This window comes from Glandiceps talaboti, chromosome 13 (assembly GCF_964340395.1).
Source record: "Glandiceps talaboti chromosome 13, keGlaTala1.1, whole genome shotgun sequence".
Taxonomy (NCBI): domain Eukaryota; kingdom Metazoa; phylum Hemichordata; class Enteropneusta; family Spengelidae; genus Glandiceps; species Glandiceps talaboti.
This window is the reverse complement of record NC_135561.1, coordinates 24,471,972-24,499,289: the sequence shown is the minus strand read 5'-3', so window position 1 is coordinate 24,499,289 and position 27,318 is coordinate 24,471,972. Positions and strand designations below refer to the sequence as shown.

General features: G+C 37.5%; 1 protein-coding gene across 1 annotated transcript in view; it reads right to left on the bottom strand.

Moving 5' to 3' along the window:
• Positions 1-15,528: 15,528 nt before the first annotated feature.
• The window catches only part of LOC144444421 (unhealthy ribosome biogenesis protein 2 homolog), a 257,137-nt gene continuing 245,347 nt past the window's right edge, over positions 15,529-27,318 (bottom strand). Inside the window, exons 23-25 of the mRNA XM_078133832.1 lie at positions 23,207-23,296; positions 19,202-20,426; positions 15,529-15,695 (exon numbers count right to left, since the gene is read on the bottom strand). Coding sequence (XP_077989958.1) covers positions 20,229-20,426; positions 23,207-23,296 — 288 coding nt within the window. The 3' untranslated portion in view covers positions 15,529-15,695; positions 19,202-20,228. The remainder of the gene's footprint in view (positions 15,696-19,201; positions 20,427-23,206; positions 23,297-27,318) is intronic.

Genomic DNA, 27,318 nt, shown 5'->3' with positions numbered 1-27,318 from the left:
CAATGCCTACAAGTTTGTTGACATAGCCTTTACTTTTGATGAGTAATTTGAATAATTAATGATCTTCAGTAATTAAGGTATATCTTTGGAATGCATGTTTCAAATTCCACATAATTTGGCACATATGATAAAGTGCACATCCTTTAAAGCCTGTTGATATAATTTTTAATTTTACGACTAATTTGCATAATTAATGATTTTTGGTAACTAGGCTATTTCTTAAGAATGCAAACTTTAAATTTCAGATAATTTTGTATGTTTTGATGGTTGATGGTAATGAAGTGCATGTGTCATTTAAAGCTTGATGTAACTTATAATCTATATGGTTAATTTGCATAATCAATGTTTTTTTTAATAACTAGGCAATATGATAACTATGCAAGCTTCAAATTTCATATAGTTTCATATAATTAGTTTTCTAATTAAGTGGTACATCATGTATAATAGCTATAGTTCAGAATTTTGTATTCCAACAATGTGTAGGCCCAAAAATCTATGGTTTTGCCTTACATGCATTCAGTTTAAATCTGGTTGACTTTAAGTTGTTTACACACACACATCCACAAAGACAGACAGGCACATTTCCATGCCTACAGCACTCCTGAACCTGAGAAGTTTAGTTGTGATAAAAATGAATTCGTAGTTGCAGGTGACATTTAAGTATGTTATTTGCCAAATACTGTTTCACATCTTGCTACTCATTTTTCCAGTAAAATGGTTAGCCTCTGGCTTGCTGTTATTAATGGAAAGTGACCTCTTGCAGGAAGATATGGAATGGCAATTGGCAAATAACATATACATAGCTCAGAAGTTTATGTGTAGGAACAAAAATCTATGGTTGTGCCCTTAGTGCAGGCATTCACTTTACATCGTTTCACTGATAATGACAAACTAGAATTGCAAACACCTATCTTGGAAAGTATTAAACTTTTCCTTTGTATTTATGATATTTATTGAAGTCAGCATAGAAATCTTTGAAGACTTCTTTGAATCCCAGAGGTAGTGTTGTATGTAGGCAGGCTATAGCATTGTTATCACACAGGTCAAGTACACTGTAAATTCCACGGTTTAAACACCTCTGTTAAAGAAAAAAACATTGAAATATTACATTTCATCAGACATAAAACAAAGGCAATGGTCTACTCATACACACTTTCTGACACAATACAATTGATTCCATAGGAGGTTCCTTCCCTATACAATTGATTCCAAAGGAGGTTCCTTCCCTATACAATAAAATTGATTCCAAAGGAGGTTCCTTCCCTATACAATAAAATTGATTCCATAGAAGATTCCTTCCCTATACAATTGATACCATAGGAGGTTCTTTCCCTATACAATTGATTACATAGGAGGTTCCTTCCCTATACAATTGATACCATAGGAGGTTCCTTCCCTATACAATTGATACCATAGGAGGTTCTTTCCCTATACAATTGATTACATAAGAGGTTCCTTCCCTATACAATTGATTCCATAGACGGTTCCTTCCCTATACAATAAAATTGATTCCATAGAAGATTCCTTCCCTATACAATTGATTCCATAGACGGTTCCTTCCCTATACAATTGATTCAATAGGAGGTTCCTTCCTATACAATAAAATTGATTCCATAGAAGATTCCTTCCCTATACAATTGATTCCATAGGAGGTTCCTTCCCTATACAATTGATTCAATAGGAGGTTCCTTCCCTATACAACTGATTCCATAGGAGGTTCCATCCCTATACAATTGATTCAATAGGTTCCTTCCCTATACAATTGATTCCATAGACGGTTCCTTCCCTATACAATTGATTCAATAGGAGGTTCCTTCCCTATACAACTGATTCAATAGGAGGTTCCTTCCCTATACAATTGATTCCATAGACGGTTCCTTCCCTATACAATTGATTCAATAGGAGGTTCCTTCCCTATACAATTGATTCAATAGGAGGTTCCTTCCCTATACAATACAATTGATACCATAGGAGGTTCCTTCCCTATACAATTGATTCAATAGGAGGTTCCTTCCCTATACAATTGATTACATAGGAGGTTCCTTCCCTATACAATTGATTCCATAGGAGGTTCCTTCCCTATACAATACAATTGATACCATAGGAGGTTCCTTCCCTATACAATTGATTCAATAGGAGGTTCCTTCCCTATACAATACAATTGATTCCATAGGAGGTTCCTTCCCTATACAATACAATTGATACCATAGGAGGTTCCTTCCCTATACAATTGATTCAATAGGAGGTTCCTTCCCTATACAATACAATTGATTCCATAGGAGGTTCCTTCACTATACAATACAATTGATTCCATAGGAGGTTCCTTCCCTATACAACTGATTCCATAAGAGGTTCCTTCCCTATACAATTGATTCCATAGACGGTTCCTTCCTATACAATACAATTGATACCATAGGAGGTTCTTTCCCTATACAACTGATTCCATAGGAGGTTCCTTCCCTATACAATACAACTGATTCCATAAGAGGTTCCCCTTCACTATACAATTGATACCATAGGAGGTTCCTTCACTATACAATTGATACCATAGGAGGTTCCTTCCCTATACAATTGATTCCATAGGAGGTTCCTTCACTATACAATTGATACCATAGGAGGTTCCTTCACTATACAATTGATACCATAGGAGGTTCCTTCACTATACAATTGATACCATAGGAGGTTCCTTCCCTATACAATTGATTCCATAGGAGGTTCCTTCCCTATACAATTGATTCCATAGGAGGTTCCTTCCCTATACAATTGATTCCATAGACGGTTCCTTCCTATACAATACAATTGATACCATAGGAGGTTCCTTCACTATACAATTGATACCATAGGAGGTTCCTTCCCTATACAATTGATTCCATAGGAGGTTCCTTCCCTATACAATTGATTCCATAGGAGGTTCCTTCCCTATACAATTGATTCCAAAGACGTTTCCTTCCTATACAATACAATTGATACCATAGGAGGTTCCTTCACTATACAATTGATACCATAGGAGGTTCCTTCCCTATACAATTGATTACATAGGAGGTTCCTTCCCTATACAATTGATTCCATAGGAGGTTCCTTCCCTATACAATTGATTATATAGGAGGTTCCTTCCCTATACAATTGATTCCATAAGAGGTTCCTTCCCTATACAATACAATTGATTCCAAAGGAGGTTTCTTCCCTATACAATTGATTACATAGGAGGTTCCTTCCCTATACAATAAAATTGATTCCATAGAAGATTCCTTCCCTATACAATTGATTATATAGGAGGTTCCTTCCCTATACAATAAAATTGATTCCATAGGAGGTTCCTTCCCTATACAATTGATTACATAGGAGGTTCCTTCCCTATACAATACAATTGATTCCATAGAAGATTCCTTCCCTATACAATTGATTCCATAGACGGTTCCTTCCCTATACAATTGATTCAATAGGAGGTTCCTTCATATACAATAAAATTGATTCCATAGGAGGTTCCTTCCCTATACAATTGATTACATAGGAGGTTCCTTCCCTATACAATAAAATTGATTCCATAGAAGATTCCTTCCCTATACAATTGATTCCATAGACGGTTCCTTCCCTATACAATTGATTCAATAGGAGGTTCCTTCCTATACAATACAATTGATTTCATAGGAGGTTCCTTCCCTATACAATTGATACCATAGGAGGTTCCTTCCCTATACAATTGATTCCATAGGAGGTTCCTTCCCTATACAATTGATACCATAGGAGGTTCCTTCCTATACAATACAATTGATTCCATAAGAGGTTCCTTCCCTATACAATTGATTACATAGGAGGTTCCTTCCCTATACAACTGATTCCATAAGAGGTTCCTTACCTATACAATACTAGTGATTCCGTAGGAGGTTTCTTCCCTATACACATATCTTTATTGTAGAATGTCGTGTTATGTCGTGTAAAGGAGTACATGACACTTATCTTTATTGTACGATGTCATGTCACTTTCTGTAAACAATGAGGTACTTTGCCTTAGTAGATGAAATACTTACCTTTATTGTACAATGTCGTGTCACTTTCTGTAAACAATGAGGTACTTTGCCTTGGTAGATGAGATGCTTACCTTTATTGTACGATGTCGTGTCACTTTCTGTAAACAATGAGGTACTTTGCCTTGGTAGATGAAACACTTACCTTTATTGTACGATGTCGTGTCACTTTCTGTAACAATGAGGTACTTTGCCTTGGTAGATGAGATGCTTACCTTTATTGTACGATGTCGTGTCACTTTCTGTAAACAATGAGGTACTTTGCCTTGGTAGATGAAATACTTACCTTTATTGTAGGATGTAGTGAAACTTTCTGTAAATGACAGATATAATCAGCAACAATGTATGGTGACACTTTACACACTTCTGGTTTGTATGTTGCCATGGTAGTTAAAAGCCTATTGAAAGATAACATGAATACCATGAATTGTCATATAAACATAATATATTGAATAACATGTATTGCCATAGAAACATAGTATATTGAATACCATGAATTGTCATATAAACATAATAGATTGAATAACATGTATTGCCATAGAAACATAGTATATTGGATACCATGAATTGTCATATAAACATAATATATTGAATAACATGTATTGCCATAGAAACATAGTATATTGAATACCATGAATTGTCATATCAACATAATATATTGAATAACATGTATTGCCATAGAAACATAGTATATTATCTATAAATGTCATACCTATGGATATAAATATATATCCAGAAAATTGATGAAACAAAAAATAGAACGATGGCTTTGTAGAATAACTGTTAAGTTTTTGATCAATTTAAAGAAGCCTTCAGTGAAAAGACATAGACCTCAACCTGTGTGTTTAATGCCAAAGTTATTGTGTAAATTTGAAATGTGAACAATATAGATGACCACTTATCAAGTAAATTCAAGGACATTTGTCAATCGAGAGATTTAGTACAACACGTATCTATTCCGACACACGAGTTCAGCAAATGGTGTCTATAGATTCAAAACTTCATAATTTATTGACCACTTTGCTATTTGACCTTGAATATGGAGGTCTTTGGGATATAGTAATTTAAATGGATCTTTGTGTATTTAACGTCTCGAGTTAACAGAGAAAGAAACATTTCAGTCATTTCACCTTGATAATGTCAAGATTAAAGATCATGGTCTATAAGAAAGCTCACTGTTGATAATGTAAGGGTAGACATTTGAATAGACTAAATGTAAGGGTAGACATTTGAATAGACTAAAAATGTGTCATTTTGTTTAATTACTGCCCAATACCTTTGGCGAGAATGTCTGGCACCTCTGCAAAGTAATGGTGTGTGCAGTATCTCACCACGCATGCTTAGTCACTTAGTTTGCACTGTCCAACTGAAGTTTACACGTCGCAGTAGTTGGCAAATAGTTTGAGCCAAATTTCTGAATTTAGTGTTCAGTTGGGACAGGTTTCCTTTGTTTATTTTGCAAATCGTTCACAACAGCCCTGACTTCAGGCAGCCTCAGCCACTTTTTTTTGCAGTGGCATGGAGCAGCAGTCAGACGTTCAGGATTCAGAAGTAACCAATGTGGACGATCTAGGTCAAGATATGACTGAACAATTACAACCAAAGACTTTCACTGAATTAGGCACAAAGCCAAAGTTAACGCGGCCTAAGAAAACAACCCAGGTTAAAAGACAAGGGACCAAAGACAGCAAAGTTCAGGAGCAGATCGACGAATTATCAGGTCAAGTGCAAGTATTAAACAGTCAGTTATCCGATTTCATGGACATTTCCCGCCAGAACAGTGATGTCACTGTGAAGCCAGGGCTTCAGTAACATGACTAAACACCAGCTGACCAGCTACGGAGTCGCACCATGGCCGACTTGAGAAGTACCGCCAAGCTCCAAAGGTCAGTCTATCATCTGTTGGACACAGAGACGTCATTGACCAGTTCCAGTACAGATCATACTTCAGGAGACTCTGATGGTTCAACCACTGACTCACAGTTTAATTCTTCAATCAGGGTAACTACCCGAAAAAAGTCCACACGTCAAGGAACAATATTAGACAGTTTTGAAGTACCCAAAGGTAAGAAAATCAAGAGTGGAGTCAACCGCAAAACATGAGTTTACAAGAGACCCGAATCCGTACAAATGTGAACCTCTTAAGTACGAACAATTGACATTACCTCAGTTGGTTGCCGGCGAACTCGAGATTATTTCAAGCATGTTATTAACCAATAAGTCCGCCATGCATAGACTGCATCATTTGCAAGACATTGTTAATGATGTCCAATTGTACCCTTGGGATAGAATGAGGAAATATCATGCTACAATTCTCGAGTACATGGAGCAGGGCATCATTAAGTGGGGTGATAGCTTCGAGCAGTTGCATGCTAAATTTGTTAGAAACCCTCCAGCAATGGTCAGCAAGACCACTACTCGTTCTAGGTGTTGTGCACCTTTTCAGAGTGGCAGATGTGGTCAGACAAGTGATCACACTGTTAATGGCAAATTAGAAAAACATGTCTGTTCAGCATGTCTTCTTTACAGGCAATAGGAAAAACCTCACCCATCTACCGAGTGTCCTTTCAAGGACAAGGTAACAAGAGACCAAAAGAAAGAATATTTTGAGGTTGTCAGTACCACCAGTACTCCCACCTTCAGTCATGTTGCTTGTGGTTCACCTGATTTGCAGCTTTCAAAGAGTGAAACTAATATTTGCAGTTCTGTTCATTTTTGTTCTGAGTCATATAACCTTTTTACCAACTGTCTTACATTTCATAATTTCAGAAATTCTCTTTTTAACTTTTTCTACCCCGCAATGGATTTTAGCTGTCCTTCCCCCATCTTGAAACATCCAACTGTGCCAATTTGGATTGCCCCTCCCGCTTATAACTGGCCCCCTTCCCCTGTCTTACACCAGCAGTGGCTGGTCGATACTCACACTTCAGTCTTTAATTCTGGTAAACCTAATTTTTCAGGTTTGCGTATCCCAGTCCCAACATCCCTCAACTTACGAGCTTGGAATGCTCATTTACAGTGGTATCCTGACACTTTCATTTTACAGGGTTTAGAGTTCGGCTGGCCAGTTAACTACACAAGTGTTTCATTTCCCATTTCCTCAGCACGTAATCACATTTCATCACTCAGGTTTGCTCTTCAGGTGGACAAATTTATCGTCAGGGAAGTGCAGTTGGGGGCCACAGCAGGGCCTTTTGTTGGCAACCCTCTTTCTCTCCCCTTAGCCATCTCCCCCTTATCCTCAGTACCAAAGAAGGATTCTTCCGATCGTTGTATTATTATGGATCTTAGCTTTCCTTCATTCACGTCCGTCAATGCAGGCATTCCCCCAGACTCTTATCTGGGCGTACCTTTTCAACTAACCTACCCCAACATTGACTCTTTGGTTAGCATTATTACGGCCCTCGGCTCTGGTTGTCATCTTTTCAAACTTGACTTGAGAAGAGCTTACAAGCAGCTCCCAGTAGACCCACATGACTACCATTTGTTGGGTTTCTCATGGCATAGCTATGTTTTTGTTGACACTCATCTCCCTTTTGGGCTTAGGTCAGCAGCTCTGGCCTGTCAGCGGACTACTAATGCTATTTCTTATATGTTTAATCAATCAGGTTTCAGTGTTGTCAATTTTTTGGACGATTTTTGCACGCTGAAATTCAGTCCCGCTCCCTTTTGGTTTTTAACACTTTGCGTTCTCTTCTTTTAGAATTGTGTTTAGAAGAAGCAGCAAGCAAAGCCATTGGGCCGACTACTCATCTGACTTTCATTGGAATATTTGTTGATACCATTTCCATGACATTACAGGTTACTGAGGATCATTTACAAGAAGTGTTGACAGTGTTGTATACTTGGCTTCACAAGAAGAAAGCTACTAAACGTGAACTTCAGGTCCTCATTGGGAAATTATCATTAGTCGTGAGTTGTGACCGCCCAGGACGCCTTTTCATTAGTCGTTTATTAGAATTACTTTGTTCAGTACATTCCTGCAATCACCACATTTTCTTAAATTCTGAGTTTCGCAAAGACGTTTTGTGGTGGTTGAATTTTTTGCACCATTATAACGGTATTTCCTTCATTCCAGATAAAGTATGGTCTAACCCTGATCACGTTTTCTCCACACACTCATGTCCATCTGGTTGCGGAGGTCTGACCGAATCACAGTTTTTTCATTGCACTTTCCAGTTTATTGTTCGCCAATCTTTATCCATTCACTGCTTGCTATTGTGGTGGCTGTTCGTTTGTGGGGTCATTCATGGGTTAAGAAACGTATTGTATTGTATTGTGACAATATGGATAGTGTCCAGGTTCTAAATTTAGGTAGGAGTAGGGATTCTTTCATGTTAGCCGCGGTGGTTGTGGTTTCATGCAGCTATTCACGGTTTTGAGCTGAGGGCACTGCACCGGCCCGGTTGTGAGAATCCTTTAGCCGCTTGTCTTTCTCGATGGCACCTTAATACCAGCCATCAAACATGTTTTTTTTTTTAACTTACTCGTGATTCTCAGTTGTAGGAAGTTTTGATTGCAGAGAGCCACTTTCATTTCAGCTGTCCCTTTTGATGTTCTTTTAACAGGTATTGCTGATGAACTCGGTTACCTTAGGAATGAGTTGCAAGCAACCCGTTTTGCAGCATTTGTCCAGGAACTCGCCGTAATTTAGTCACCCAGTTTCGTGCTTACCTGTTTTTCTGTGTTTACTTTGATTTTCCACCACTTCTAGTAACAGGAGAAATTTTATCGCTGTTTGCTCAGTTTCTAGCTCGGTCCTTTCGGAGTTCAGCGTCTATCGTCAATTACATATCCAGTGTTAAAACTCTTCACATACTTACCGGTACCTCAGTCTCTTCCTTTTCCGATCTGGAAGTGAAGCTCACCATCACCGGTTTGAAAAAATCATCAGTGCACTCACCTATTCAGAAGTTACCGTTTTGTATCACTATACTAGCAGACTTGCAACACTCATTAACTTCAGTGATCCTTTTCATCTTGTAGTCCGGTGGGCTATCAATCTCGCATTCTTCTCCTTCCTGCGTAAGTCAAACCTTGTTACCCCTTCCTGTGGTTCCTTTGATCCAGCTAGGCATTTACGGCGTTGTGATAACGTCATTCAGGATGAATTTTTGTTGGTGGCTGCTCACTGGTCTAAGACACTTCAGTGCCATGAAAGAGTGTTTCTCATTTCAATTTCTGCTATACCGGGTTCCTCAATCTGCCCAGTAGCAGCATTTAAGCGAATGTATTCTCGCATTCCAGCTCTTGGTAGATCCCCAGTCTTTGTGTACCCTTCAAAAGGCAAAGTTGTACCTCTAACTCAGTCTGTGTTGTCCTCTGCTTTCGGGAAGCTCATTTCCACATCCTGTAAAAATCCCAACCTCTACTCTTTGCATAGCCTGCGTAGAGGTGCTGCTTCCCTCGCTTATGCGGCTGGGGTATCCACTGAGTTTATCAAAATGCACGGGGACTGGCGCTCTGATGCGCTTATACCAACTATGTCAAAGCTCGCTTAGCCGTTACTCGGTGTATGGCTCAGTTTGCCTCGTTCATTGTTTCATGCTTCCTTTACAGGTAGTCTAACCTTGTACACATTTGCTGGGACTTGCTTGTCAACTCGGTTTAGTTTGACATTTTTTTGCCTACATGTAATTTACTTCTCAAGGATACACAAGTACCTTGTTATTGCCAGATGGCAATATTTTGCATGAACATTTTTTTGGGTCAGGACATTTTGCTCATTTTTGAGCTTCAGTCAAATTTCTATTTGCTGCTAGCCTGGACTATAATAGTGTGCTTACTTTTTCGTAAGTTTGGGTGAGCTAGTTGCTCGAGTTCACTTTTACAGTTTTGTATGTTTGAGCTTTTACAGCCATTTTGTTTTGTCTCATTTCCAATTTTCTACAGGCATGCTGTTATTATCAGTTCTTGTATGTTTTTTTTCCCTTTCACTTTTATTTTGTTTTTGGTTCCCTTAATATCTTTATTTTTTTATATTACTTTTATCTTTATTTTATTATCACAATTTTTATCTTAAACCATTTCCGTGCCTAATTCTTTTTTTGTTTCTTTTTAAATTTTTGTTCCATTTTACGTCTCTGACGGCCTCTGAATTCTTTTCTCCTGTTTGGTGGAGTACAATAAAGTACTTCCGGTATTTTGCCGCCAGAGTTGTGTTGTGTGAGCTTTGTGTGTGAGTGAGGGAATAATTGACTAAGAATGTGTCATTTTGTTTAATTACTGCCCAATACCTTTGGCGAGTATGTCTGGGACCCATGCAAAGTTTACACGTCGCAGTAGTTGGCAAATAGTTTGAGCCAAATTTTTTAATTTAGTGTTCAGTTGGGACAGGTTTCCTTTGTTTCCCACCCACCCTCTCCTTCATTTATTTGATATATTTATTTGTATTTTTTTTCACTCATTTACTTATTTAGTTATTTATTTCTCTATGTTATCTATTAATTGTTTGATACTCCAGTCGCAGTATTTTTACTTACTTTGTGTATTTTCACTTAGTTCAGTTTCCTTTATTATTTTTTAGCTTTTTGCCTGTTTTGTAGTTGAGTTTCCAGCTGTTTACGATCAGTTATGTAATTTTTTCAGACCTCTTTTCAGGTCTTTTTTCAACTTGTTAGCACTTGTCAGGTTACTTTCATAGTAGCCTCTAGCAGTGTCACAGTATTTTGTCACCGTTTGGTGGAGTACAATAAAGTACTTCCAGTATTTTGCCGCCAGAGTTGTGTTGTGTGAGCTTTGTGTGTGAGTGAGCGAGTAATTGTGTCTATATGTATCAAACTTTTGGAGATAATGAGCAAAATGCGCTTTTCTATCACAAATATGGCCTTGATTTTGTTATACAGGTCAAGGTCATGAATTGCAATGGCTTGCATATGTGTCAAGTCATGGTTAACATATTATCACCTGAACTGTTTTATTCAAAATGTTATGAAAGTATCAAAAATAGTGCCAATGGTGGTGTAGCACAACTGTAATTTTTAAAAATGTTTGCCCACATTCTGATCCATGAAAGGTATAGGTGTTCATTTGCTAAATGATTATCCAGTTGCCTATCCAACCCTGTTGTTAGCTTTGCAATATACAAGTTCATTTGGCTGTTGCTATGGGTGTGGTCATATTTGCATACATAGTTGTTCTTTCACTTGTCTATGAATCCCTGATGTTACCTTTGTAATATACATGACCAATTAGCTGTTGCTATGGGCGTTGTGTTGTTGCTAGGTATATTTGCATACACTTTTTGAATGTTTGTTTGCTTGTCTAAGAATCCCTGGTGTTATCTTATGGTGAAATACACCACAGTTTGGCTGTTGCTATGGGTATGGTCATGGTTGCTAGGGATATTTGCATACATTTGTGAATATTTACTCACTTGCCTACCCGATGATGTTCTTATTGAACCAAAATATACTGCCATTTGGTTGTTGCCAAGGGTGTGGTCATGGTTACTTAGGCCAATTGTGTCAAAAATCTTTTTAAGAGAAAATCTGTAGAATAACACTTCCAGAGTCATCTTCACATTTTTAACACCTAATTTGCATATAACTGATGAGATCATTATATGCTTAATATTTCTTCTATATACCCCCAAGATGCACCCCCATTAAATTTCAGCCCAATCTGCTCAGTATTTTTGGAATTAAAGATTTTTTACCAAAAAGACACAATTTTAGTCCTAATTTGCATATCACTTATAGGCCGGGATCATCATGTTGCGAACAATTCTTAATTTAAACACCCTTATGAGTGTTTCCCTCCAAATGTCAGACTAATCTGCAAAGTAGTTTTGGATTTAAAGTTTCTTGACCAAAAATGACATTTTTTTTACCAAATCACACACCGGTGGTAAGATCATTTTGATTTGAACAATTACCCAACTAGACACCCAAGGTAATACACCCACCAAATATCATGGCAATCGGTCCACCGGTTTTTGACTTTAAGTTGTTTACACACACACACACACACACACACAGACAGACAGACAGTCAGACAAACAGACACTTTGCTTATAGCACTAGTAAATCTTATAATAATAAATAATGTTGGTTCTTATATAGTGCTTTCCCACCCAGTCTGGGTGCTCAAAGCACTTTATAATTATTACCCCTGGCTCACATCTATAGCGGCACAACAGCTCTTTATACTTCCTGGGGAGCATACGATCAGCTGTGCTAAAAATGACTGTCATTGCTGAGGTCACAACAAATTGATGTGGATTATTCTCACACAGTATGCTACCTTTTTGTCAGGTTTGCTTGAAATCAGTTGGTACATACCAGAGATATGAACATGGACACACACATGGACAGGCAGACAAATGGAACCCAATGTATAAGCTTCCAACAGGCAATTTGTAGAAATCAGACAAAGTGATCTGAGAATAATCACTGGCTGACAACATTTGTTCATTATTGACATGTCATTTGTTGCTATAGTATTGACTTCTGACACTCTCAGTGAGGTAAAAAGATGGGTCAGAAGTCAAGACTATAGCAAGTTATGCACTTATTTCTAGTAAACAATACATTCATAATAGTTTACCTCTCTGCATTTCGAGCACAATTTTCTTGTTTCTTCATGTTAACACTGTTGTTTCTGTTGGTGTTTGTATCTTTTTGGTCATTGTCTCTCACAATAGACTGTATGAGATGTGAGTGGATGTAAAGAAAATGATTTATATTGTAATAAAACTACAATTAAACTTTGATATCCTGCAACTCATGTCAATTTTCCTATGTGACCAATCTCCTCCAAAATCATAGTTGTTCAAATTTATCCAAATGTTACAATGTGAGAGCTTGTTCCTGGACTCTTTTGAAATACTACATAAATTGAGGATTATCATTTACCTTGTTTTGAAAGAAGTTGATAATCTTTTACTTTCCCAAACAGTTAACACAGTATTAGGCAGACATATTGGATACTGACTACCTACAATGTATTCCTTTTAGTTGTAGAGCGGCCAAGTTTGAATTTCGTACGCACCAACACTCAGAAATAATATGCCATTGCATATTAATGATTGTATAATCATTTCATCAACAGCTCTTCATCTATACCCCAAGAAACATCATCACCTAATTTCAGAAAATTAGCCAGGTAGTAATTTTGAATATTTTAACTTTTTGACAAGAAATCACACTCTTAGACTTTATGTGTATATGAATTAAAAATCAGGTCATGTTGTCTTCAATAATTCTTCATCTGGACACATCTACAAATATTTCCATCAATTTTCAGAAGAAGCTGCCCAGTACTTTTGAGAATTAAAATTTTTGATGAAATAATACTTTTCAAAAGTCTTCAGTGTTATAGTGCTACATATCATCAGTATCGGTTTGAAATTAGACACCCTTCCTCACTAAAATAGACCAAAAAATAATACATAAAATATAATAAGTACATAACAATTAAAATTATTACACACACACACATTTCACCATAGACCCTACACGAAAGGGGCGTGTCTCTGTCGGAATTCATCAAAGGGAATGTTACTTCCGCCCATAAGCTGATAAACAAGTGACCTATTGTCTTGCTGTACAGTTAGTATCACATGGCCATTTTAAAAGTATGTTTAATCTCTTGTATTTCGCTCACATTTTTGTCATAGTACAAGTGAAATTTCACTCAGAGAAGACTTTACGAAATATTGTCATCAAGGAACAAGCGTTTTCCTACGTGTTATAGCATAAATACATTCAGTGTGTTGTCAGCTCTTGATGCTTGTTAAGTTGTTTGTACTGCAATGGTTTTTCAGTCTGTGGTTGAAGTTAAAGACCCGATTATGATGTCAATCTGCTCAAAAATCCCTGAAAATTGCATGTATACCATTCTTTGTACATGTGACAGGAAATAAGTGCTACAGGTTTTAGTTTTGGGTTAAACTGCTCGTTTAACGGACAGAAAAAAAACTTCATAATGCACTGTGCTCATTTCCAACATGGTCGGTCACCTTATTTAATATGTTTTGCTGATGGTGTTGATAATGCACATGTACTAGTTTGTGGTTATAATGTCTGATAATAATTGTGTGCAATGTTGACAGAATGCCGATGTCTTCTATGATTTGTGTTTGAGCATTCCATAATGAAGTATATTCTGTAAATATAGTGTTTTCATGGAATGTTTCAGAGACTTGTCATGGATGTATGTTTATATTGTTTATATATATATAGTTAGTTTTGGTAGACTTGTCATGGATGTATGTTTATATATATATATATATATATATATATATATATATATATATATATATATATATATATATATATATATATATATATATATTGGCATATTGGCTGTGACTTCTGGTGATTTAACAAGTTACAGTAAGTGGTTAACTAGAAGTAACAATATATTAGGAAACAAACAACAATATCACTTCATAGTTCCAGGCCAAGTCTCTTTTATGTAGACATCATTTATAAAGAAACCATCCCTTTTCCTCGTTCAACATTACATCAGTTTGAAGTCATTTTTGGCTATTTCAGACACTTCCAAATTGGTAACATTGAAATAATCTGGGAAAGTATTACTTCAGATTGAAAATATTCTATGGGCACCCACACTGGGAAAGCAACCCAAACAGCAACCAACTGGACATTTTCCTCTTTTTGAAGAGTGGCGGGTATAGGGTAGAAACAGTCAATGCTGCCACAATCACAAGTTACACAAAAACAAGTCATTGAGAATGACATAGTCCCTGCTCTGATTGGGTTTTAAGGAACTGGCAGTTTATGTTGTCATTTTCTTGATATCACTACTCTGATCACACAACAACACTTGTGAACCTAAATCAAACAGACTTAGATATGTTGTGTCTGCTCGTTGGACATGGAACATGCCTACTCATGTTGTGTCTCCTTGTTGGACGTGGGACATGCCTACTCTTCAAGACATGATGGAATAAACCATTCAACAATAAAGGATGGGTCGGGTAAAGGGGGGGGGGACCTGTTCAAGCATGTCTGAGTTATGGCTTTGGACATGGAAAATTCACAAACAAAATGGCTGCTAGGCGGCCATATTGGATCGTATCACGACAACAATGAATATGCATAATGTATGTCATAGAACACTGTCCTAAAACCAACTTTGAATGAGATATGTTCAAGCATGTCTGAGTTATGGCTTTGGACAGGAAAAATTCGCAAACAAATGGCTGCTAGGCGGCCATATTGGATCATATCATGAAACAAATTGACGTGTATATGTATGCCATTGTATGTTGCCCCTGTACCAAGTTTGAAAAAATCGGTCCAGGCATCTCCAAGAAATGGCTCTGGACAGATGGACGGATGGACGCACGGACAGACGGAACCCAATACATAAGTCCCTGTCCTGGACTTTGTCCGGCGGGGACTAATAAACAAAGTTTATTATGTATGGTAGCTGCAACCCACATACAACATCTATCATTACAAGAAATGAAAAAGATATATCATCATACTTCTTTTAAATGGTTTTATTTGCTAAAAATGTTAATGCAGTCAATTATTCATTTATCCCTCAAAATATGTACACATTGACTCAATATTATCAAAAGTGGCAGTGAAAACTATGGTGTTGCAAACGTCCTCATTCACATTTTAGCTGATATTAAATTAGTCACTGCAACATTAGCACTACCAGCAGCTTCTTTACTTTCATTCTCTCCAGGATCTGGTAAAGGGAAAATATAAATTAACAAAACTGATTAATGTTGATCAATCTTTCATTCACTAACCATAATACTACACAATACACATTAAAGCCTTGATATTGGATTTTATGCCCAAGATGCAAGGGTATGATCAGTACGACACGTAGATTTTACATTTAATGTTAAAAATAGCATCGGATTACTATATTTGAACGCATAGTTGTGTGGTCAACTCATTTGCATAATATACAGAACAAGTCATTGAGAATGACATAGACCCCGCTATAATTGGGTTTTAAGGAATTATCACTACTCTGATCACGCAACAACATTTGTGAACCTAAAACAAACAGACTTAGATATGTTGTGTGTGCTTTAGGGTTAGGGTTAGGGCTAGGGTTAGGGTTAATAAAGGATTAGTTGGGTATGGGGGATCATATCACGATGAAAATGGAGTCTGAGTTATGGCTTTGGACATGGAAAATTCACAAACAAAATGGCTGCCAGGCAGCCATATTGGATCGTATCATGACGAAAATGGATATGCACATGTATGTCATAGAACGCTGTCCTAATACCAACTTTGAATGAGATCTGTTTAAACATGTCTGAGTTATGGCTTTGGACATGGAAAATTCACAAACAAAATGGTTGCCAGGCAGCCATATTGGATCGTATCATGACAACAATGAATATGCACATGTATGTCATAAAACACTGTCCTAATACCAACTTTGAATGAGATTTGTTAAAGCATGTCTGAGTTATGGCTTTAGACAGGGAAAATTCGCAAAGAAAATGGTTGCTAGGCGGTCATATTGGACCGTATCATAAAACAAATTGACGTGCATATGTATGCCATAGCATGTTGCCCCTGTACCAAGTTTGAAAAAAATCGGTCCAGGCATCTCCAAGAAACGGCTGCGGACGGACGGACGGACGGACGGACGCACAGAACCCAATCCATAAGTCCCCGTTCCAGACTTCGTCCGCGGGGACTAACAAAGTCGCATGTCGATCATTTTGGTCACCATCATCGTGTTCGGGATAACTTCAGAATGTTGGATTCTCATATTACACATGTTACATGAACAAAATAGCACTGCTGCCATCAAAATAGATTGTGTGATATTGTATGTCAAGTTATGTGCTAACCATGGGATCTGTTATTTTGAAAAGCTTGCCATTCTTCTGTGCTGCTAACAGCATGAACTGTTGCAAAGTGCGACGACCCCAGTGACAGTGACATTACAAAGTTTATATGACCTAACATTGTTGCAAAGTAGTATTCCGACACCATTTTAGTAGTGTGAGTGTGTTTTATGGCAGAATTTCCATTTATAAATGTGTATTCCTCACAAATAAATGTTGATATTGATGCACAGTAATGTTCGTTTTGTTTCTGCATGTCTAAATAGTTCCAGGTTGATTTCAGTCAATATGCGAAATGAGTTCTGGGTCGATTTCGGTCAGTACCATAATATACAGACTGCTGCGTCATCATAACTTTCTCCACTGAAAACAATGCATAACGGGGTGGTCCAATATATGTGACATATAATAATGTTAAGTACTGCCCTATCACTGCATGATCTACTCAATGACAAAGACAAGGTATCGTAGATGACATAGTCCCAGCTGTTTGGATTGTAACACTTCCTGTCTGTGATAGGTGCAATCATAAATTGACATGCATATGTACCTAATAGTATACTGCCCTTATACCAAGATTGACTGAAATTGATCTGCTCAGACATGTCTGCCAAATAGCTCCAGACATGAAAAAATACCGCCAATGGCGTTGTAGCACAACTGTACTGTAGTTTTTAAAAATGTTTATCCATATGCTAGTCCATGCTAACAATAGGTGTTCATTTGCTGAATGACTATCCAGTTGCCTATCCAACCATGTTGATATCTTTATGATATATGCTATCATTTGGCTGTTGCTATGGGCGTAGTCATGTTGTTAGATATATTTGCATACATTTTTGTGTGTTTTTGTTCACTTGTGTATGAATTCCTGATATTATCTTTGCAATATACGTGATCATTTGACTGTTGCTATGGGCGTGGTCTTGTTGCTAGGCATATGTACATACATTTTTTGAATGTTTATTCAATTGTCTATTAATCCCTGTTGTTATCTTCGCAATATATGTGATCATTTGGCTGTTGCTATGGGCGTGGTCTTGTTGCTAGGTACATTTGCATACATTTTTTGAATGTTTATTCATTTGTCTTTCTATTCCTGTTATCTTTGCAATATACGTGATTATTTGGTTGTTGCTAGGCAAATTTACATACATTTTTTGAATGTTAATTCAATTGTCTATTAAACCCTGTTGTTATCTTAGTGAAATACACCACCATTTGGCTGTTGCTATGAGCGTGGTCATGGTTGCTGGGGTATTTGCATACATTTTTTGAATGTTTACTCACTTGCCTACCAGATGATGTTGTTGTTTAACCAATCTACACCTTTCGTAAAGTGTAGGGTGAAAACCTGTTGTTGTGTTTTTTAACCCAGTTTGTGTCCATTTTTCTGTAATTGTTCTTAAATTCCTTGCCGTCTTACATTTTTTGTTATTCTGAGCAGCAGCGAACCAGTTTGCTTGGCCAATAAGATCTCTTTGTCATTTATTCTTGAAGTGGCTATTGTTCACAATTGCACATATACCAAAAAAAAATAAAAAAAAATAAAAAAAAAGTGTACTGCCATTTGGTTGTTGCTAAGGGCATGGTCATGGTTGCTAGGGCCAATTTTTGTCAAAATGTTTTGAAGAAAATCTTTAGAGTAACACTTTCAGAAACATCTCACCAAGTTTCAGACTCATTGACCAGGTACTTTTTGAGATAAAAATTTTTGACCAAAAAAGAACATTCTTACACCTAATTTGCATATCATTCATGGAATCATTGTATGCTTAATATTTCTTCATCCATACATCCCTAGATGCATTCCCATTAAATTTCAGCCCAATCTGCTCAGTAGTTTTGGAATTATAGATTTTTAACCAAAAAGACACATTTTTAGCCCTAATTTGCATATTACTGATGGAATCATCATGTCATGAACAAATCTTACTTTTCACCCCCTTAAGAATGTTCCCACCAAATTTCGCACCAATCTACACAGTAGTTTCTGAGTTTAAGTTTTTTGACCAAAAATCACATTTTTTGACCCAAATCCCATACCTGTGATGTGATAATTTTGATTTGAACAATTTCCCAACTAGACACCTAAGGTAATGGACCCACCAAATATCATGGCAATCGGTTCATCAGTTTTTGACTTTAAGTTGTTTACACACATCCACACACACACACACACACACACACACACACACACACACACACACACAGACAGACAGACAGACAGACAGACAGATGCCGGGCGATCCCTATAGTACTACTGAACCTCAGTTCAGTTGTGCTAAAAATGAATTGAACTTGACTCGGTCAAAATAAACACTTATTTTGGAGACATGAGATTTAAGACATTGTATATGGAATACCTACTTACCAACTGTTCTACGGGCTTTTAAAAGGTGTTCGATGCAAGTCTGTTAATACATTGGAAACTCTTGTCACATTTCAATCTATCATCAACACTGACAGTGCACTATAATTTTTCAAAAATACAGCAAATTTTGATGTTTAGATGTCTTGGATACATGCTCTATGGTCTTGCTGTTCCATATTTCGTCCTCTTCGCTTGATTCGTATTCATCATCTGATCTTCGCTTGATTCGTTCTCATCATCCGATATTCATACTTGTGAAACTCACAAGGTCAATCACTAAATTGGTAAAAACATCAGTAAATTCGACTGGCACATCTGCCATTTTTGTTTTGAGTGCAAGCTTGTAGTCAGTTGCACATAAGATGTCAGTTCATTTACATTTTTATTTACATAATTGCATCACACATATTGCGTGACTCAGTGAGATTTTAATCATTGCCAGAGAGTCTATCGGGTTTGATAATCCAATTTCTGGCAAGGTGTTAAAGGGATTATTACTGACTTTGTTTGAAAGAAATGCTGGCAGACAGTGTCCCTTTCCTGTAGGGTCTAAGATTTTACCTTGACACTGTGTACAGTGAAAGATGAACTTTGACCTGGGAGTGACAATAGACTTTGACAGAGTGATTACATAACATACTTGAGAAGTTATTCTAAAAGGAAATTGATCAGATGAAATATCACTCATTGCAAAAATTTTCATCTACACACCCTACCAATTATCAAGACAATTAGTCTGGTGTTTTTTTTACTTTAAATGATTCACATTCTCCGATACCCTCACCCACACACACATGCACATTTCACCACACATATCACACTCCTGAGACTCAGTTCAGTTGTGCTAAAATGTTACAGCCCCAATATGGACACTTTTGCCTCATGTCAGGCAAATCTCACGTGGAAACACCATTATTGTGGCAGCAACATATATTGTTACAGTAGCTTTTTTCCCATCTATGCTATGAACTTATCTACAACAGGTAATGGTATTTTGTGTATCACAAACTGCCAAACAATGATAAATTCAAAGGATATGTGAGAGACACATATAGTAGCTTGGTAATGCAGTGAGTACTATCTTGGAGTAGTGTAGGAACATAGAATTGATTAGATGATACACAGCACTGTAGACATCATAGAACTCATCTATTGCTATGTCATCTAGTTGTACAGACATACATCCATGTAGAGTAAATAACACCATCTTTGGCTCCAGTAATTTCTGTAATAGAGTAAATAACAACATCTTTGGGTCCAATACTTTCTGAAACAACTTTTTGTAGACCCCCTCAAATACTTTACTTCTGTGATTAATGGATGAAATGGATTTTTTTGGTAGATTTTAAGGGTAAAGTTCGGGGTAAAATATAAAGATATGAACAGAAAAGTCCTATCTGATAATGTACCACTGTCATTTTTTTGTTCTTGAACTACAGTACAAATGGTAGATTTTCACAACAAATAGTTAAATGGCAGATAAATCCAGATTTTTAGGTTGGACTTACATTTGTTGTCTGGACATACAAAGTCAGAATCTGCTGAGTGACACCTTAACTTGTCAAACCTTGAGCATTTTGAGTTTGTTTTTGTAACATATGTAGAAGTGGTTCTACCCCTTCGAAAAAGCAACCTTGGTCTACCTTGGTCTACCATGGTATTTGATGGTATTTGATGGTTGACCATGAACTACCACGGTCTGCCATGGTATCAGACCATGGTCAGGGTTTATAGACCATGGTCAACCATGGTCAACCCATGGTCAACCATGGTCTAAAATGTATAACCAGGGTCAAGGCAGCCATATCGGATTGTATCACAAAGAAAATGGATATGCACATGTATGTCATAGAACACTGTCCAAATACCAACTTTGAATGAGATCTATTCAAGCATTTGGCTTTGGACATGGAAAATTTGCAAATAAAATGGCTGCCAGGCATCCATATTGGATCGTATCACTACAACAATGACTGTGCACATGTATGTCATAGAACAATGTCCTAATACCAACTTTGAATGAGATCTGTTCAAGCATGTCTGAGTTATGGCTTTGGACATGGAAAATTTGCAAACAAAATGGCTGCCTGGCAGCCATCTTGGATCGTATCACGATGAAAATGGATATGCACATGTATGTCATATAACACTGTCCTAATACCAACTTTGAATAAGATCTGTTCAAGCATTTGGCTTTGGACAGGGAAAATTTGCAAACAAAATGACTGATAGGCAGCCATATTGGATCATATTATGAAACAAATTGACGTGCATATGTATGCCATTGTATGTTGCCCCTGTACCAAGTTTGAAAAAAATTGGTCTAGGCATCTCCAAGAAACGGCTCCGGACGGCCGGACGGCCGGACCGAACCCAATCCATAAGTCCCCGTCCCAGACTTTGTCTGGCGGGGACTAACAAAATACAACAACAACTACGGTGCTGAAATTAGTTCATTTATGCCAAGGTTTCCAACTAGTGGGGACAAAGGCCTCTTGGTTGCAAAAAGTGGGGCCATTTGACAAAAAGTGGGGTCAATTATTTATTGTCTATGAAATCATATATATTACCTCAGACCACTATAGAGATACTATTGTCTGAGGATATTCCATTACATATAGACTATTCCTTAAGTACATTAAAAAATTCCATTCATAATAACAGTTCCCAGTAAGCTATTTTTTTGAAAATTGTGTACTACACATTACACCTTAGAAAAAGAAGGCAATTAAGATTATGTAATTTTAAGTAATTTCTACAGAGTATATTATATATTGTTTAGAAAGATTGGACAGCCAGGTAGTCACAATCTTTAATCTGAATATCAATGAATAGCATTGCTCAAATTTGTGATTCCTTTTTTCACACAAGGACAAAGAACAACTTCACCAGATTTAAACTGAATGCCTCCCGCAAGGGAATCACTAATTATGCAAATTAAACTTAAAAAACTATGGTAACAGGCTTTTTTTGGACAAGCGTGCTTTCTTAGGGTTAATGTATGTGCCAAATTATACGGAATTTGAAGAGTGCATGATACTGCTTAATTACTGAGTATCGTTCATTACCTAAAATCATTAATTATGCAAATTTTTCATTAAAACTGTAAGCTATATCAACAAATTTTATAGGACATATCCGCTCTGTTACGGTTAATGCATTCCTGCCAAAATTAGTGTCAAAATCCCATTACAGTGTGTCTTTTCCAAATTTACATGCACTCTACATGTAAATACGTTATAAATGTAAATACATGTATATGAACACATCAAGTGTCATTCTCCCGCACACTGTATACAAGTACATAGTTTGCACTTCCAAAAAGAAAACATTTATATGCAACAATACTCTATACAGCAGTTTAATTTCTCCTTTCTAGGCTTTCTATTTTCTATGGTAATCACTCTCTAAAAATATGTGCTCCAAGAACGAACTCGGGATGAATCTATGTGCGGTTCTCAGAGTCGGACCATACAGAGTACATAAAACTACACTATGATACAATACAGCAATCCACAAACTATCAGTACCATGACATGAAGTATGAACAACAGCGTGAACTTTCAATTTGACAGAGACACTAAAAGTTTGATACAAATTTTGTGTCGCTGAGGAGAACTTTTAATTCAGTATACACTAAGATAATCGTTTATTATGTGGTAGACACTTGAGTGGTGTTTGTGCATGTATATATCAAACTTTTGGAGATACAAGACAAATTATGTATTTCTGGGAGAAATATGGCCACCATTTTGTCATAACGTCAAAGGTGATCCATGTCTGTCCATCCATCCATCCATTAATTAATGGATCATTCCTATAGATTGATGTAGAATTACCAAGGAAAATGTCTTCTATATATACCAACACTACCGTGATAACAATTATATGTTTAACTGCATTACCAAAGAATTATGTAAACCTTCTACCATGGAGACAGCCATACTGTACCCACAATGAAATAGACATTGCTACTTTGAAGGCTGACAGGGTGCAACAACTTACCTTCACTGTCAGTAAATCTAACAGCTGCAGTAAGGACACTGGATCTTCACCTTTGACCTCTGATAATCGAGTTACCATGGTTATAGTCAACTGGAGGAAAATAGGAAAATACATGATTGATATGAAAACAAGATTAATGCTGCGCAGCTCAAGAACACACAGGAGTTATATGCATATTATGTACCAAACTGCGTTAATTGGCAATATGTAAACAATACAATGTGTCTGTGAGAGGCAGGAATTGTCTTGATTTTGATAATTGCCCCTGAAGGTCAAGGTCAAAGTCTCCAAAGATAGCTTGCATCTGATAATAGCACAACTGAACTGATATTGTTCAGTAGTGAGATAGGCATGGCAAGTGTCTGTCTGTCTGTCTGTCTGTCTGTGTGTGTGTGTGTGGGTGTGCGTGTATGTGTGTGAACAACGTAAAGTCAAAAACCACTCAGTCTGATATTTTATGGGTATATTACCTTGGGTGTCAAGTTGGGAAATTGTTCAAATCAAAATGATCTTACCACCGATGTGTGATTTGGGTCTAAAACTGCTCAGCCGATTGGTCTGAAATTTGGATGGAACGTTCTTCAGGGTGTTTATATTAAGAATTGGTAATGACATCAAATATCAAATTTTGACCATCAAATTAAGGCTAAAAATATGTCTTTTAGGTCAATAATCTATAATTCCAAAATTATTGAGATTAAGTTGAAATATGATAGGAACGTTCTTAGTGGAGTTTATCAAAATCATTAAAAAAGGCCCACAAGTTGGTAGTATATGAGTCTGAATCAGGACACCAAGGTGGCGCTTTTTGCTGACATGCTGTACCCACAAAGGCAAATGTGCAGTCAGGACTTTGAACTTATGGAATCGATGTGAGAGGCAGTTGTCTGACAAATTCTAGGACATAACCGTTCCTTACTATGGACAAATGCCACTTTTCTTGTGAAATTGTGTCCAAAGCATTTGCAAAGTGGTTTGCCCCCCACCGGTATTTCCAGTCTTGGAATGGGGAGTTCCTGTGCTGTGTTGCCGTGTGGAGAGTCAGGAGTGCTGTTGTGAATCAGAGCCCGGTCTCTTTGAGGAATTCTTGCTAAAGAAGGGCTTTTCAGGGCCAGCTTTGCCTCTATCTGTTGACTACGCAGCATACCACATGAACGTCCTCTGTCCAAGACTGTCCAAGTTTACTCCTGTTGTTTTGGAAACTTCTGTTTGCAGGCATCGTATTACTACTTGTATGGCTAGCCTCCTGTGAGGAAGTGGAAAATGAGGAGCCTCTTGCTTCCTTCAGTTCCTGTATTACAGAGTTAGACTCTCATTTCAGGAAGGTATCGCTCTCCATCAAAATCAGTGCTGAAGATTCAGAGATGTGGTAGAGACCCTTTATTGCAATGCCCAATAGTCTGAGACTTTAGGTATCTCCGGGGATTCTTTCTGGAGTTTGGATGTTGCTACAGCTAGAAACCAATATATGACAGAACAGTCATGCACAGATACTTTCTGCATGCATTTCCCCTAACTGCTTTAACTGAGCACTGGGGATAGACACAGAGTTGAAAGTTCTGGCTTTGGCGTCCACAGCCTCAGCATCAGTGTCTAAGCTGGGGTAGCCAATCCACTCGTGGAAGCACTGGGGGCAGCGAGCATGTAATTGATTGATCGATAGATTGAATAATCAATTTTTGTGGTGCAATATAACTTATTTTGTGTGTGATATTGATCAATTCACTCACTGAGTTTTAAAACTATGTTTTTCTTTCCCTGGTTACTTTGCTCTCAGTTATATGAGGCTGTATGTAATTCTCCATTTTACAATGCAAACCGGAAATTCAAATTTAGCGCCCTCTGGGAAACATTTCTCCACCTGGGGGAATGGCATATCAGGCATGGCAAATTCTGCCATGCTTAATGCAGTGTGTCACTTACAAGTTGACATTGTTCCTGGAGCTAAGCTCATGTACAATGACCCCCTCCGGAGCTACTGTAGTCGAACTAAAGCGTTGGTTGTCTTGTAGAAGAGGTGCAACCGTTTCTGGTTTCGGTCGTAACTAATGTTGTTCCTAGCAGTACCTTGCATTTCCCGTAACAAACCATGGCCATTAATTAGAAGGCCCTTGGTATAAAGTGTATACAAACATAGTTTTTTCATGTGTATTTTTAGGTTTTTTTCCAGTTGTAAAAATTTTTGTTATCGAAGCCGTGGTCAGATTGATAATCAATGTCAGCCGAATCAGCTGTGTTCACTTGTGCGTTCACCTTAGATACATTGTTTTGTCGGATAACTATCCCTCTTGAAAACTGTGTATTCGCTTTATTTCAAGTTCCATCCACACAGTGACACGGAGTGGTTTCGTCTTCTTTCAGTGTTTACAAAAATGTACTGAAGCCCCCCCCCCCCCCTCCCATATGAAGCCCTACCCATGTACCCTACCATGGTGTATTGAGTATCGTCTCTGACTGTTTGGGTAAAAAAATCTGAACATGATGAAGAGAACTATGGCTAAACATGTCTTACGTATAAAGTGTGATTTTATGTGGGAGCATGCTGTGTTGACTGTGCTGTCCTGTGTCATCCACTATAAACCTACGTCTGGCATGATGCAGTAATTTTTCAGATAAAACAATGGCAACAAAAATTGCAACATTTCTAAGTTTATAGGTTGATTACGACATGACAGGACGTACATTATCAGATGCATCAAATTGAAATCAATCAGACTACGCATTTTTTTTACTGTTTTTACAACAACAAAAAACCTATCGTACTGAAGATATTTTACAAAGCGTACCTGCCTTCTTTATTAGTTAAAACTCCATTTTCAGAGTAGTTTTATATGTTTTCCGTCATTTTTGCTTTGATCATGGCCACACACATGATGGGGAACTCCAGTAAATTGATCGAGAAACCCGCTAACATTACCGGCTTTAATACCAGCCTTTAAAAAAACACAGTGTCTGTTTTGTCATGTCCTTCGGAAGCTCATTGCCGCCTTCTAAATATCGCCACATACTTATAAATACAACGTGGATAAATACAACGTGGAACTGTCTCAAATACGTTAAAAGTTTCATACACTTCGAACAGTAAAGTTTACAACAGTGATTATTATATGGCGTAAAAAGACGCATGCGCTGAATGCGTAAAATGAGTCTGAATGTCTAAGACGTTCTGATTTGTCAAGACACAAATAATTAGAGAAATTCAACCAGTCATGTATTTGCTAACATAATTTCATAAAGTAAATGCGGTATGCTATGTCATATGTAGACATGATATCAACATTGAGTCGCTTGACTTGAACGAGATGTCGAGAGTAAAATAGATAACACAAGATCAGATTCATGTTGGTGAAATTGGATATATCTTTGAATAAATGTTATTATTTACTCCAAAATCGAATTGGTCATAAGGACTGATAAGATGTTGTAAACTGTCGGTCCGAACAGAAATCTGTTGGTCTTGGACCGAAGGACCGGCGTTAATTTCGCACGCTGCTAGGCGCTGTGGTTACGGGTGATCCTAGATTTGGCGTAAATGTCTCTGGTGTAATTACTGTCCTGATCTTTGGTGGCTTTCTCGGCTTAGGTTGCCTTGACCACGGAAACAAAGTCGGGATGTTAGACCATGGATGTATTAGGATACATCCATGGTTAAATTAGACCACGGATGTAATACATCCATGACTAGTGGTAGTAGCTGTCTTCTTGCCTTCGGCAAAATGAACACTGCATATTCGTGTGTTTTTCGATTCCAACTTCGCGTTGTCGTTTCTCATTAGCTGGAAATAACGCTTCTTCAATGTTTTCTCCTTGGGTATGTGGTAAAAGTGCACATTTTTGGTGTTTTTGGAACTATTATAGCAGCGTGGAACACAGCAGTGCTTCATAGCTGTACATAAGTGTAACATGTGTAAAGACGCTATACTCTCAGGGACGCACAGACGGAAGAACAGCGCCCATCCCGGTTGAAAATATAAAGGAGAATTCTCTCTTTTCTTTATTGACTGACTAAAGACACCCTCCCTGTCTTGTCCATTCTTAAGTCTGCTCCTCTATCTAAATTAAAACACCCCTAATCTTATAATTGGCGAGAGATAAGTTACCGCGAAAATTTG